This window comes from Cricetulus griseus, chromosome 3 (genome assembly GCF_003668045.3).
Source record: "Cricetulus griseus strain 17A/GY chromosome 3, alternate assembly CriGri-PICRH-1.0, whole genome shotgun sequence".
In the NCBI taxonomy this organism is placed as follows: Eukaryota; Metazoa; Chordata; class Mammalia; order Rodentia; family Cricetidae; genus Cricetulus; species Cricetulus griseus.
Genome location: NC_048596.1, coordinates 20,478,492 through 20,492,823, shown reverse-complemented (window position 1 = coordinate 20,492,823; position 14,332 = coordinate 20,478,492). Strand labels below are relative to the sequence as shown.

Here is a 14,332-nt window from a genome sequence, read left to right as displayed (position 1 = left end):
TCACAAGCACAGATCCTGGGGTTGTCAGCCCTGTTTAGCTCGAGTCAGCCCTCTGTCAAAGCTACATCATTCTAGGCTCAGTCTTGGCACAAGCCACCACAGCCCTCTCCTTCTCTCTATTTCTTCAGGAGGACGGTAGGTGTCAGGCAGAGGCTCCTCACTTCCAGAGACCGTCGTCACATATATGTGTCCTTGGGCACCTCGTGGGTCCATCTCATGAGTGGGTGACCGCCTAGGATTCTTGAGAAAACAGATTTTTAAAAATAATATAGGAGAGACTTCAGTTTCTGGCCACGATGGACTCAAACAACCATATTGACCCTTCCAATGGAAACACCCAAAAACCAGACCAAACATTTGAAACAATGGCTGGCAAGATAGAGGGAATTGGGAGAAAAAAGACACTGGCTCTTGAGGGGCAGAGAATGAGTGGTGTCTACAGTTGCCTGAGCTTTCTGCCTTCAAGGGTTTTTTCTTGCTACCCAACTCTGACTATTGCTGACACAGTGTCTCCAACCTATAACTTTTAATCTTTTTAAAAATATTTATTTATTTATTTATTAGGAATACAACATCCTGCTTTCATGTATGTCTGTACACCAGAAGAGGACACTAGATCTCGTTATAGGTAGTTGTGAGCCACCATGTGGTTGCTGGGAATTGAACTCAGGACCTCTGGAAGAGTAGTCAGTGCTCTTAACCTCTGAGTCATCTCTCCAGCTCAACTTTTATATTCACAAAGTGTGGTTCTGCAGATTTTTATAAAGTTGGGTATTGCTTTTATGGCCAAACTGACTCTCTGCCTTGTCATTGGAGTTGTTTAGGTCATTTACATCTAAAATGATCAGTGATATAGTTGGGTTCAAGCCTACTATCTTGCTTTTCTTTTTCACTTTTTCTACATGTTCATTCTTTTAAAAGATTTATTTATTTATTATGCATAGTGTTCTGCCTGCATGTATCCCTGCATGCCAGAAGAGGGCACCAAATTTCACTATAGATGGTTGTGAGCAACCATGTGGTTTCTGGGAGTTTAACTCAGGACCTCTGGAAGAGCAGCCAGTGCTCTTAACTGCTGAGCCATCTCTCCAGCCCTACACATTCATTTTTAATTAGTTTTCTCACGTTTTGTTTCTTATAAACTTTAGAATCTTACTAAGCTTATTGAGAAATGTATTGAGATTTACATCACAATTGTGTTTACTTATTTTAATTTAAAAGTTTTTATTTGTGTGAGTGTTTTGCCTAAATGTGCAGGCCTGATATCTGAGACAGTCAGAAGGTTGCAGGTGTCCTATAATTAGTTATAGACCATTGTGAGCCGCCATATGGGTGGTGGGACCTGAACCCAGGTCTTCTGAAAAAACAGTAAGTACTTTTAACTGCTCTCTAGCTCCATAATTACATTGATTATACAGATACTGAAAGTATCACAAATTTGACTTCTTTATGATGTTGAATCTTCCTTCCCAGGACCATAGTATATGACCATCGTAACTTAGCTTTTTTATTGACGTTTGATTTTTCTATAATAGGATTAGACATTTTATCAGATTTGTTTTTAGCATTCTATGTATTTTATTACCACTGTAAAATAGGATTTTATAAAATTCACTTTTCTAACTGTAGCTATTGATATTAAAAAATGCACATTACTTTTGAATCTTATTCTTTTTTTCAGTGTTGGAGCTCAAGCCTAGGCTTTGCTTGTGCTCAGGGAGTGCTCTACTTCCAAGCTAAATCCTGTGTATTGTTTATGTATGCAATAAACTTATTCAACTATTTTGCTAATTCTAATAACCTATGTAGATTATTGATTTTTCTATGTTGACAGGCATATATGATCTGCAAATTATAATTTTACTTCTTCCTTTTCAGTGTTATTTTGCTTTTTCTTATCCCATTGTGTTGGTTAGGATCTAAAGTCCAGTGCTAAATACAAGTGATGAAGATTTTTTATTTATTTTTTATCTTAAAGCCATATTCGCTTAGGTATCCCTTTCCAACTTAAGTTCCTATTCTAGCTCACCTCTAAAAGTCCATCTCAAGGGCTGGGAAGAAATGGTGCCTGCTATGCAAATGTAAGGTTTGGATACCCAGAACCAATGTGAAAACCAGACATATAGTGCAAGTACTATATAATATATGTAATATATATAATATATTAATATATGATCCCAGAACTCTCACAGGAAGATGGGGTGGGGATGGGGCAGAGACAGGAGGATCCCTGGAAGCTTGTAGGCCAGCATTCACAGAGGAAAACAGCAGAGATTCTTCTTACACAGATGGGAGGTAAAGACTGACACCTGAAGTGTCCTCTGACCTCCACACATGTTTCCATGGTACACATACCCAAACACAAGCATGCACACACACGGACATTGTACATACATACATACACACACACATACTAAATATATAAATAAGAATAAAAAGCTCTTATCACAAGTGATTTACCTTTTTAAAAACCCTTTTCTCCTGTGAATGTGTCCATACATCTGTTTCTTTTGCCAATTGAATAAATTATATTAAATTGATTTTCTCCTTTGCAGTTGTTGTTTTATTTTTCAGTGCTGGGCATAGAATCCAATGACTTTGGGTGCTAGGTCAACATTTTGCCTCCAAGCTACAGTCCAACCCCCAATTTTCTAATGTTAAATCAACATTGAATTCCTGTCTGGTCAGTAAAGGCACACTGCTCACCTTCTTTGTGATTTTGCTGTGTTCAATCTCCTTTCCAAGGGTCTCACATGGCCCCTTTGTGCAGTCTAAAATCCTTAGTTTGCTACACTTTCAGCCATGTGTGGGATTATAATAAAAAGTTCTTACCTCGGATATTTTGGGATTGTCGTAGAGTTCTGAAACTTCACATGGTCTCTCACTTTCCTAAAATGGTTAAAAATAAATAAATAACTAGTGAAGGGCCATAGCTGTAATGACTCAAGTCTTTGTTTTAAACCACAGTGCACCTTAGAATTGCCAGAAGGTTCTAAAACACAACAAACACACAGACAGGAGCCTACCTCGAGCTAAACGAACAGACTCAAGAAGCATCACTATTTAAAAACAGCCCAGAGGTGGAATCATGAAGAAGTGAGCAGGAGGAGAGACGAAACAGGATTGGCCACGAGTCGATAACTGGGTTCTCTGTACTCTGCTTTCCATTAACGTAGTCTGAAGTTACAGCAATCCCCCCTCCCCCCCCACACACACTCATGCACTTGCAGTGGTTCCAGTTACCAGTAGCCAGCTGGGATGGTAAGATGTTAATGGGAATTCCAGAAACTGAAAGTTTTAAGCTTCCATTTCGAAAGAATAGTGTGACAAAACCTTGAGCCACCCTAGCTTACCCTATCCTCTCGCTCAGTGTATCCATGTTATATAGGATCCATCCCTGTGACAGTTGACAGAGAGGTCAAGGGACTTCATTCACTTTTATTGTTCTATTTTAAGTCAGTCCCATTACTAATTAAGAAGGTTAATCTTTCATCGTGACTAACTTTATGTTATATTTTTGTGCAAAGTGTCCAATAGTACATATAGGGTTCAGCACGCTTCACAGTATTGAGTGACTACTAAGAGGTCTTGAAATGTATCCTTTGTAGATGATGTTCTGGAGGACTATATACACAATAAAAACATGGATTGGGTTGAGAGTGCAGCTCAGTGGTGGGGTACTTGCCTAGCATATGGGAAAAGTCCTGGACTTGAGCCCCACCTCCAAAAACAATCAAACAAAGCCCCTCCCCCAGTGTTTTTTGAATAATTACACAGTTCTATCACCAGAAATTCTTTCATTTATTTTGTTTTGTTTTATGTGTTAGGGTGTCAGCCTGCATGTATGTCTGTGTGCCACATTCGTTCGGAGGCCAGAAAAGTGTGTTGGATCCCTTGGCACTAAAGTTACAAGTGGTTGTGAGCCACCATGTGGGTGCTGGAAATTAAACCCAGGTCCTCTGGAAGAGCAATCAGTGTTCTTAACCACTGAGCCATCTCTCCAGCCCCAGAAATTCCTGATGTAATTAACTTAGTAATTGCTATATTTTAGCCTTTTAGGTCATTTTAAAGAGCACTGAAAGTTAAGAATCTATTGCCTAAATAAACAATGCCACCACCACCCATAATACTGTTGATGTGTGTCCAGTTTACAGCTTGCTAGTACATCTCTACACATGCTATAGTGGTGTATGTCACCCATTATCTCATGCCATCCTTACAACTGTCCCCACCTCTTCAAACAGGTAGTGTTTATGTTTAGTATTGCTGTTTGTGGTGCTGGGGTTGGATCCCACAGCCTTGCACATACTAGGTGTGTGAACTGTGTCATGAGTTACACCCCCAGCCTGAGAGCAGAGTTTTAGACACCTGTTAAAAAGTTGAACTAACCAAGGCATAGAAAATGTTGAGTCACTTGTCCAGGTTGACATAAATCATACAGTTCAGAGGCAGGATTAGGACCAGGCTTTCTATCGTCCTGTGTTAATATCTACCAGTATGAACACAATGATTGTTCATGAGTAAAGAGTGAAGTTTGAACCCAGAGGCTATTCCCACAGGTATATCATACTCTGAAACCTTGTTGGATAGGGATCTAGGTGACCATGCATGGTCCCTAGAGCAAATCTGACACAGGTATGGGATGTCAGGGGGTCCATGCTTAGACACAGGAATGCGCAAGGTTATGGTCCTAACATACACCTTCCATGGACACTTCAGCATGTCTTTGTCTCTTATTTCCCCTCTTATTCTTACTATCCAATGATGAAACTTGTGCTCTTTCCTCCCTCGGTGTAGACAACATCCCACTGTACAGACACATGTTTGCATGGCTTCAATCATCTCCCTCCATTCCTGTTTTTCGCTACTCCAAATGTCATCTTATTACCAGAGATTTGTTCAAGTGACCAGAGAGTTTTGTGCAAATCAGCTCTGCCTGAATCTACCTCCAGAGGACATTTCAGTCCAGAAACATCTACCTCCTTGTCCTCAGGGGCAACACAGGTCCTGGGTTCTGACATGCTTAGCCCAGACAGAGGCCAGTTCACTAAGATACCGATTCAAGCTCCACATTCACTCCCAAAGAAGCAGTGATCACCTCAATGGGCTCATCGATGCTTCTTCTTCGCTGAATCAAAGTAAACAGCAAGGCTACCAGCAGGGCTGTGGCCAGCAGGGATGGGATTCCAGCTGCTAGTCCAATAGAGGGACCACAGTCCTGGCACAGAGAGATAAAACAGAGTCAGGGAAGCCCAAATTCTTCAATAATAGAAGATGCTTCTGGTGACTAAAAACAAACAACAGCGTGCATGGGCCCTGGATGCACTGGAGAAAGGGAATATTTCACAGCTATTTGTAATGTCTACGACAGGTGAATTGCTCTCCTAGGATCTAACTTGTATAGTTTAAATCTGTTTGTGATGGTGATCATCTATTAGAAAAATGGACAGCTGATTTCAGCAGGAGTCCCAGGAAGCAGAAGCACAAGTATCCTTTCAGAAGAAGAAAAGCCAAGGTACAATTCAGAGCCTTGGGTAGATGCCATTATAGTGGGAAATTACCAATACGGAGTCAGGTAGAAATATAAGGGTATTTAATAGGGAAAAGCCTTACTTACAAAGCGACCTAGCCAGCCGGCGTGGCAGCGGTCTGTCCAGCAAGAAGCAAAGTGAAACCGAAAGCGCAAACGCAGTCACACTATGTCACTCTGACCACGCCCTCACAAGCGTGGTCAGGCACACCTGTAGCCAGCCCCTAAGTAGGCATAGCTACAGCTTCCCCTACATGCCATGTTCACCCTTAGTCTGAAAAAGTCACTTCTATTTTTTGTACTGTGGACAGTGGTTCATGTAGACTCACAACTAGCGAAAGCACAGCAAGCAAGTGTATGTGGAGTGCTCCGGTTGTGAATAGGATTTCTATATTTTGCCTCCTCCACTAAGGCTCAAGGAGTGTTTCAGAAGAGTAGGGAGGAAAGGAAGTCAAGGAAGACCAGGGCAACAGTGTCTTCCGCTCATCACAGGAGCATCCCATGCATGAACTCACAGCAGCTTCTGTTGCCTGCACACCAGCAAGCCAGTCAACTGTCTAGCATAATTCAGAGAGGGCGCAGGAGCTCCCACAACAAGCTGAGGAGATAGCGACAGTTGAGGGCATTCAGCAGAGGGAGAGCCAGCTTTCTTTAGAGGTGTGGGCCCTGGTAGGTTGGCCATGTTCCAGTGGATGGCTTAAAAAACTATGTGTTCAAGGGCAACACAAATTGGATTCAGTTAGTTATTTAAAAAAGAAAGAAAGACAAGAAGTTTCAAGGGTGACTTGGGGGAATTTGAGGAGAGCTGGAGTTAAGAGTATGGAGTAACTACAATTGAAATACAGTGTGTGCATGAAATTCTAAAAAAATAAATAAAAATATTGTATTAAAAAGAATAACATATGTAGAAAGAAAGCAAGAAGTCGGTGCTTCTGGTATATGCTATGCCATCTGATATGGGTTTTTGTTGTTGTTGTTGTTGTTGTTGTTTGGTTTGGTCTGGTTTTTCGAGACAGAGTTTCTCTGTATTGCTTTGGAGCCTGCCCTGGAACTCGCTCTGTAGACCAGGCTGGTCTCAAATGCACAGAGATCTGCCTGCCTCTGCCTCCCGAGTGCTGGGATTAAAGGCGTGCGCCACCAACGCTCGGTTCTGATATAGTTTTGAAAAATATTATATCAAGTGAATTAACCAGTTTTCAAATGTCCAACTTGATCAGAATAGTAACAGTCATGTTTGTGTCACCACAAGGTTTCAGGTTTGCAGATTATTTTTCAGGAAATGCTAAAGACAATATTCAAATCCCTATAAATAAGCAAATAGAACACTGGGTTCCATAGTAGGGTGTGATTTTATAAAGGGTGGCAATCCGGATCACAAATATACAGAGTGAAGGCTGTTTGCAGAATGACATTTCACACATATAACTAGCATGCCCCCCCCCACATGTGATCATTATCCTGAAGTCTGTCGCTGTAGATAGGTTTTGTCTGGTTTCCAACATGCAGACACAAACACAGGTATGGACACCTTTATGCCTGGCTGCTTTTCTCCATGCTCTGTGAATTTGCCTGTGTATATGTATGTTTGTGTGTTTTAATGTTTACCTCTCTCTTTGTGTGTGTGTGTGTGTGTGTGTGTGTGTGTGTGTGTGTGTCAGAAGAGGGTGCAAGATCCTCAAGAACTAGGTTGCAGGCAGTTGTAAACTACTGTGTTGGTGCTGGGAATCTGTGAAGAGAGGTCTTATGTAAGTACTTGTAACTGCTGAGCCATCTCTCTGGCCCCATGGCCTATGGTTTTATATTCTCTCTCTTGCTTTGGAGTAGGGGTGGCTGTAGGAATAATTACTGAGTCCAGTTCTGGTCTTGGCAACAGTTCACATGTCAAACTTTAATCCTAAGACAAATGCAAGCGATATGGAGAGCTTTGTACCCTCACAGATGACAGAACCAAGGCTGGGTCATTGAAGTGGACACTTACATCGGCTTTGGCACTCGTGGCAACTGGAGAGGAAGTCTGTGTGAAAAGAGAATATGCAATGTAAGAAAAGAAAATCTGTAGACCATATACCATGCAAAGCATCCTGTCAACAATGGAGTCATCTTTCCACTAAGTGATTAGCAACAGCAACTGCAGAGACCTGTGTGAGCACTTCCCAGGTAAGGATTAGAGTAAAATTAGGCTATGAGGGAAATAAATTCCAAAAGTCAAATGACACCTTCACTATCTACTTGGTCAATCTGCCACAGACATTTTGCATCTCCTGTTCCTAGCCTTCATGCTGGGACCAGCACGTCAGCCTACTTTTCCCCACTAGGAGAAAATATAAGCACTGCGGTAAGGCTTCCTTAGGAGGCTTCTTGAGGAAGCCATGTCTGCTTCCAAATGTAGAGCAATGGCATTTGTGGATTGTCCACAGGCCTGGGATGAGCCCACACTGAACCATACTTTCTGGTCCACCTTTCCACTTGAGGAGGGTGGGGTGCTGCATGCCACCCCTGTCTGAGGCAGTTCAAGTGCATCTCTGGGAATAATGCTTTACACAAATGACTGTGTACACTATATCATGTGAGTCATCCTGGGTCTTGGGAGCTCAGTGGTAGGGTACCAGCTCAGTGTGCATGACATTCCTAGCACCATAAACAGGGCTAAAATGATCGCAAGTCGGGGCCTTACACTGCCTGCAGTGGGATGCTCCTTTCTCTGCCCAGAAGTCTCATCTCTTCATCTAAAATAAGGTAAGTGGTGGCTAGGGGTGGGGAGTGGCTCAATGACTAAGTTTTAGTACCAGAATTCAAATCCCCAGAACCCATATGAATGTCTGGTGGGAGTCATGATCTTCCTGTCATTTCAGGTTCAGAAGGCAGAGGTGGGATCCCGAAAGCAAGATGAGCCATAGCCGTGTGGTGGTCTGGGTTTGATTGGGAGACCCTGCATCACTGAATAGGGTGGGAGTCATGGAGGATGATTCCTAACACCAACCATGGGCCTCTACATGCACATACATGTGCATGCATGCACACACACACACACACACACACACACACACACACACACAAAACATGCATAACATGAAGACATACCACATATACATGCCTGAAAATGGAAGAAGAAAACTATGTAAAATAGGGACAGTAACCTCTGGGGGTTTTAGGGATCACATAAGCACCACAATCATGACCTTATGCTCACAGCACTATCAGGTCTATTTTTATTTAACCCTGTCAGCCATCTTGATGGTCGAAATGGCGTCTCCAGGCTTTCTCCAGTTAGCATCTGTGAGAAAGGTGGAGCAGGCCTTGTAGAACTTTCACTACTCAGAGCCAAGTCTGCATGGATGATCCTGCCCTGAACTTGAGCATTTGAGCTTCAGGACAGATCTCTTTCCTAGTGATGTACCATCAGGCATGTTGGCAGTGTTTCCTATTGTTCTGTAGGTGGCTATTTTTACATAAACACAACCCGACACCCTAGCCTATCACTAGGTTCCTGCATCGGCGTAAAGAATTGTCTTTCTGAGGATGCCAGCAAGAGTCAACCATTATTTCAGGTAAGGCATTCTGTCTTCAATGTACAGAAATTTGCTCAGGCTGTCTAGGGAAAAAAATGAAAACATATCAGGTATAGTAGGTACACGCCTTTAATCTCAGTACTTGGAAGACAGAGGCAGAGGGACCTTGAGTTCAAGGCTATTCTGGGCTACAGGCAAGATCCAGTTTCTGAAGAATATTTTGTAAGGCAGTTAATGGCCAGGGTGCAGAGGCACCTAATGGAGCTTGGTGTGTGTGTGTGTGTGTGTGTGTGTGTGTGTGTGTGTGAGAGAGAGAGAGAGAGAGAGAGAGAGAGAGAGAGAGAGAGAGAGAGAGAGAGAGAGAAAGAGAGAGAGAGAGAGAGACAGACAGAGAGAGAGACAGAGACAGAGACAGAGACAGAGAGACCGAGAGAGAAGCTGGATTCTCTAGAGCCTAGAGGTAGGAAGAGGAGCTTGGGTGAGGCTTCACTCTCTCCATCTCTCCTAGGCAGCATGACTGTCTTCTGGTTTACTTCCTGTTTCTCCTGATGGGATTTCTGCTGTCATGAACACCTGTTAATTGCACATCTTGTGAAGCATCCATTGTGTGCCAGGCCACCCAAACTCCTTCCCCAGATTGACTGACCCACACTTCCCAGTACCCAGTGAAGCAGGACCAACATGGCCTCCTCCATTTTACAGATGCAAAGAACAAGGCCCATGGAAGTGAAGTGACTTGTGGAAGGTAACACAGCCCTGGGTTACAGACATAGCAATAACCTTACCGACTGAAAATGCTCATTCTTGATTGGCCCAATCACTCTCTTCCTGGACTCCATACTTAGGAAGTGATCTCAGATACAGACACAGCCAGACATAGAGGCACAGACACCAGGGAGGTGGGAGTAGGGACACTGCAGGCTCAAGGCCAATCAGAGCTACTGGGAGTCCTTGTCTCAAAAAAGGAAGTCATAGACAAGTCTTCTCCGTAATGATGTTCATCACACAGTTACTTCTGTCTGGAATCATGACATTAAGCAAACCACTTGAACAAATAATGTGTGACTATCCTCAGTTGTGGTTATAAAGACTGATGGAAAATATCTAAGGCACAAAATTATACTTAGAGTAAGAACACCTATTGGGAAGAACAAGTAAGAGTGCCTGTAAAGTCAGACAGCAGGGGGGCGCTGTGCTGGTGTTTTCTGTTGATGGGAATTCAGGGATTTAATTTTCTTTTTCAAAATGTACTTATAGTTTTTAAAGATAAAAGCATTGCTCTCCTTGGGGAAGGAGACATGGCTTAGTGGGTAGGGGGCTCGCTGCAAAGCCTCAAGGCCTGAGTTCAATCCTTGAACCCAAATGATGAAAGGAGAGGATTGGCTCCCTCCAGCAAGTTGTTCAACACACGCTATGGTACATGTATGCCCATAAGCCCCCCATCCCCCCCCCCCGACACACACACACACACACACACACACACACACACACACACTCATGCACCACACGGGGGATAATTTAAATTCAAACCAATGTTGCTCTCAGCAGACTTTATCACACTATTCGAGGCATGCTCGAGAGAGTTCCTGAGTCTCCACTGTAAGTTCTACTTTGACCTTCTCCCACTTGCCTGGAGATGGGGCTCTGACCACTCTACTTACCGTATTTGCTGGCAGTGTAAAGTTCAGTGAAAAACTCTGCAAGAGAGGAAAAAACATTAAAACTCCCAGGAACTGTCAGCAACCTCCCGAACCTCTGCCTCCAAGCCTGGCAAAGCGAAGTTAACCCAGAGATGGACTTCACCAACACACCTCAGTTCCCAGTGTCAGCCTCACTCAGTACAGGAGCCTGGGATAGTGGAGCGCTGAGTCAACAGCTGTGGACGTTCCTTCTCCCCCTCCAGCTCCCCAGCCAGGACTAGGCTAAGGGTCCCATCAAAACACCGGAAATTGCTTTTTCCCAGAATGCCTTTCAAGGGGAGAACTGAGAATTCAGAGGCACTCAGGAATATTTTCAGCTTAAAGCAGATCAGCTCCTGCAAAGGGTGTGACATAACCCCTAACTAATAACCACCTTCTCAGGAGAGTTAACCAGAGAGTGGGGAGGCTGCAAGTTTTACCAAGTCTGAGGGGAGGCTCTGGCCATGAGCTGAACTGGTCAGGGTAGCAGGGAGCTGGACTTACCCCTGTCTCCCTCTGCACCTGGTTCATCCCTCCCCATTGTGTGTAAACAACATACAAACTTTCTACCCCACAACATACCAGCTTTCCTGCACACACCTCTTATCAGGGTAAGGCCTTGCCAAGGCCTCTGGTGGTTCTTTTCTGCTCCCTCATCCCTGTCCATCATTCCAGTTTGGGTTGATTGACACATCTTTCCAGGGTGCTCTGTCAAGTCCCTTCTCTGCTGCTGGAAGCAATCAGAGGATCCTGCTATGGCGTGGCCAGGGGCCTTCCCTGGCCCTGTTTCTTCTCTCTGCCTCCTGGACATTCGCCCATCTTTATTCCTGGTTCCTGGCTGGGCCCTCCTCTAGTCCCATCTCCTGACATACTGTTCCTCCTGCCCACCAGCTCTTGACCTCTCCTACAGCCACCCCAAGACTGGGTCTGTCACTCAATCAGCAACACATTTGCCAAATTTTAACATTAAATGTTTTCTGACAGTAGAAATACTGGGGTGGGAGCAGAGAGATGGCTCAGCAGATAAAAGTACTTAGCACTCAAGCCTGGTGACCTGAGTTCCATCCCTGGGACCCACATAAAGGAAAAGGTGAGAACCAACTCCACTAAGTTGTTCTCTGACCCACACATACCTGCCATGGCATGACACACCTCCTTCCCAAAATAGATAAAATAAAAAAATTAAAGCATCCAAAAGAACGAGACCATATTAGGCCTGAAGTGCCTTAAAGGTCATTTATACCCCAGGACTTCATTGCAAGGGATAGAAGAGAAAGACCCAGGGATCATGGGAAGTCATGTCATGAACAGGTTGGGACAGTTGGAGCTCCTTGCAGCTTATCCTGGTCTTGGGACCAAATTCAGCCCAAGACTGGATCCAGATCAGAGAACCCAAGGCTGAGTTCAGGTCACACAGCCCTATCTGCGAAAAACCAAGAAAACCCAATCATCTGGGGGCTGGAAGTCACATGGGCTAAAGAATGGGAAAAACCTTGGAGAACATAAAGTGTTTTAAGAACCTATAACCTATACCTCCCCTGACTCCACCCTCAAGATTGTGTCCTTTTTAAAACAGCCCCTCATAAGTCACAACAGTGACTCTGCCCACTGCTCTGCCACTTAGTAACACTTCATTTTCCCAAGCCTGTGAACGGGTCATCACGCAGCTAAGTCAGCTGTCATCAGAACTGAAGCCTCTGGTGACATTTCCCTACCACATCACAGGGCTTCCCTGCAACCCCTCAGTTTCTGCAGGTGAGTCAATACACCCTTCTTCTCGACAACTAGAGCCTGGGTGGCATCTGGGACTCTGATCAGGGTCTCCTTGCCCAATGGCTCCAACCACTGCCTTTCAAGCTGACACTACCGGAGCCTACAGTGTCCCAAGGGCACTTGCTGACCACTATGGTGTATGCAGCTGTACAGACTTACTTATCTCATCAGTGATTACATCAGGGCTACAGACAAAGCTTCCTTTGGGAGAGATGGAAGATGAGGACTGCAAGCAACAAGTGGGCCTTTGCATGCTTTGTTTATCGACATTCAGATGACGAAGGTTTGGGCCAGTTTCAGAAAGACTTTCATATTTTGTAGAAACACAGTGCCATGCTGTCATGGAGAGGAAAGGATGGCGCAGTGCCCTCTAGAGATGCAGCTGGGTGGGGTGAAGTAACCCTGGGCCCTGAGCCATACCATCTAGGTTTGGGTACAGCCTTTGCCACTTTGAGGTTGCATGGTCCTGGAGAAGACAAACTTTCTTGTCTCCATATCCCTACAGCCCCTCTCTCATGCCAGGCCCAGCTTTTCCATGGGATAGTGTTCACTTGTACTGCCCACTTCCCAGGAAAATCTCAAGGGATACACTGTCTGTGGCAGCTCCTTCCAACCTGCAAATGTGCTGGGCGTGATGGGACTCACACACTGTCAAGTTCTTTAACACAGCATGGTGAAGCCACTCAGCATGTTCTTGTTAGATGGGACTGCTAGCATCAAGCAGCCACAGCCTGCGAGCGGGACTGCGTTGTGGACCACTGTCACATCTATAGCATGTTTCTGAAGACCCTCGGCCTCTTCTGAGGCTGAGTATCCCTCACGGGTTTGATTCTTATGAGGGGGAAGAGGGAACAGGCTAGTTACTGCCATTGACTCTGTTCTGATGACTTCCCATAAGGACAGAGCTATTCTCCCTGCAGCCCAGGTGTGGAAACCTGGACCAAGGTGGGTTTCCTTCCAGAGGTCAGTGGTAAATATTCACAGGTTTTCCTAACTCCTGTGACTTCTCATCACTTCTCTTTAAGTTCTATGTGAGATCTGCCATAGTTGTGTCTGACATACCTCCTTCAGCACAATGCTCTCTAACCCCTCGAGCTTGTGGCAGACCTCAGGATCTCCTCCATAAGGACTGGGTAATATTCAGCCAAGGACATATGCATACATATGTACAGAGACACACATACACATCGAATATACATTTAGTATAAGTGTTCCACCGTTTCCTTAGTCCCTCATCCTTTGGCAGTCACCTGGGTTATTCTCAGAAAAGTTCACACATTTTAGTGGCATCGAACCAGAGATGCTTCTAGTACACAAACTACTTCAGTATACCCTTCAACAACTTCCTCTTGCTTCAGAATGACTCTGAACTCATCATATTAATGAAAGAGTTGATCCCTCATCTTGACTCAACACATCTGAGACACTCTGCTGAAATAAATCTAATTTCCAGAAATGAGGAGCTAAATAAGCACAATTTGGCAAGAGTTTGGCTTCTGTTTCTTACTTTGTGATTTTCCTCCTAGGATAAGTAAAAAAAAAAAAAAACTAGAAATTATAAACTAATATTTATAACCAAAGCCATCCTAACTTTTCAATTGTACATAATATTTATTATATGTTATATACTATTACATACTTTTATGTTATATATTATACAAGGCCATTTCATATGAACATGTAATGTACTTTGAGCATGCCCTTGCCTCGCCACTATCTCACCCTTTTACTTCTACTTTCAAGCCTCAATCTCTCTCTCTCTCTCTCTCTCTCTCTATATATATATATATATATATATATGTATATATATGTATATATGTGTGTATGTGTATTATAACATA

The 14,332-nt window shown here is 43.9% G+C and overlaps 1 protein-coding gene across 1 annotated transcript; it reads right to left on the bottom strand.

Moving 5' to 3' along the window:
* Positions 1-11,249, bottom strand: Opalin (oligodendrocytic myelin paranodal and inner loop protein). The gene is made up of 6 exons (XM_035441564.1): positions 11,223-11,249; positions 10,701-10,736; positions 7,509-7,544; positions 5,099-5,218; positions 2,833-2,889; positions 1-240 (listed from the first exon to the last, which is right to left on the bottom strand). Exons 1-6 carry the CDS (start codon positions 11,247-11,249, stop codon positions 67-69), a joined length of 450 nt encoding a protein of 149 aa, XP_035297455.1. The 3' UTR covers positions 1-66.
* Positions 11,250-14,332: the final 3,083 nt, after the last annotated feature.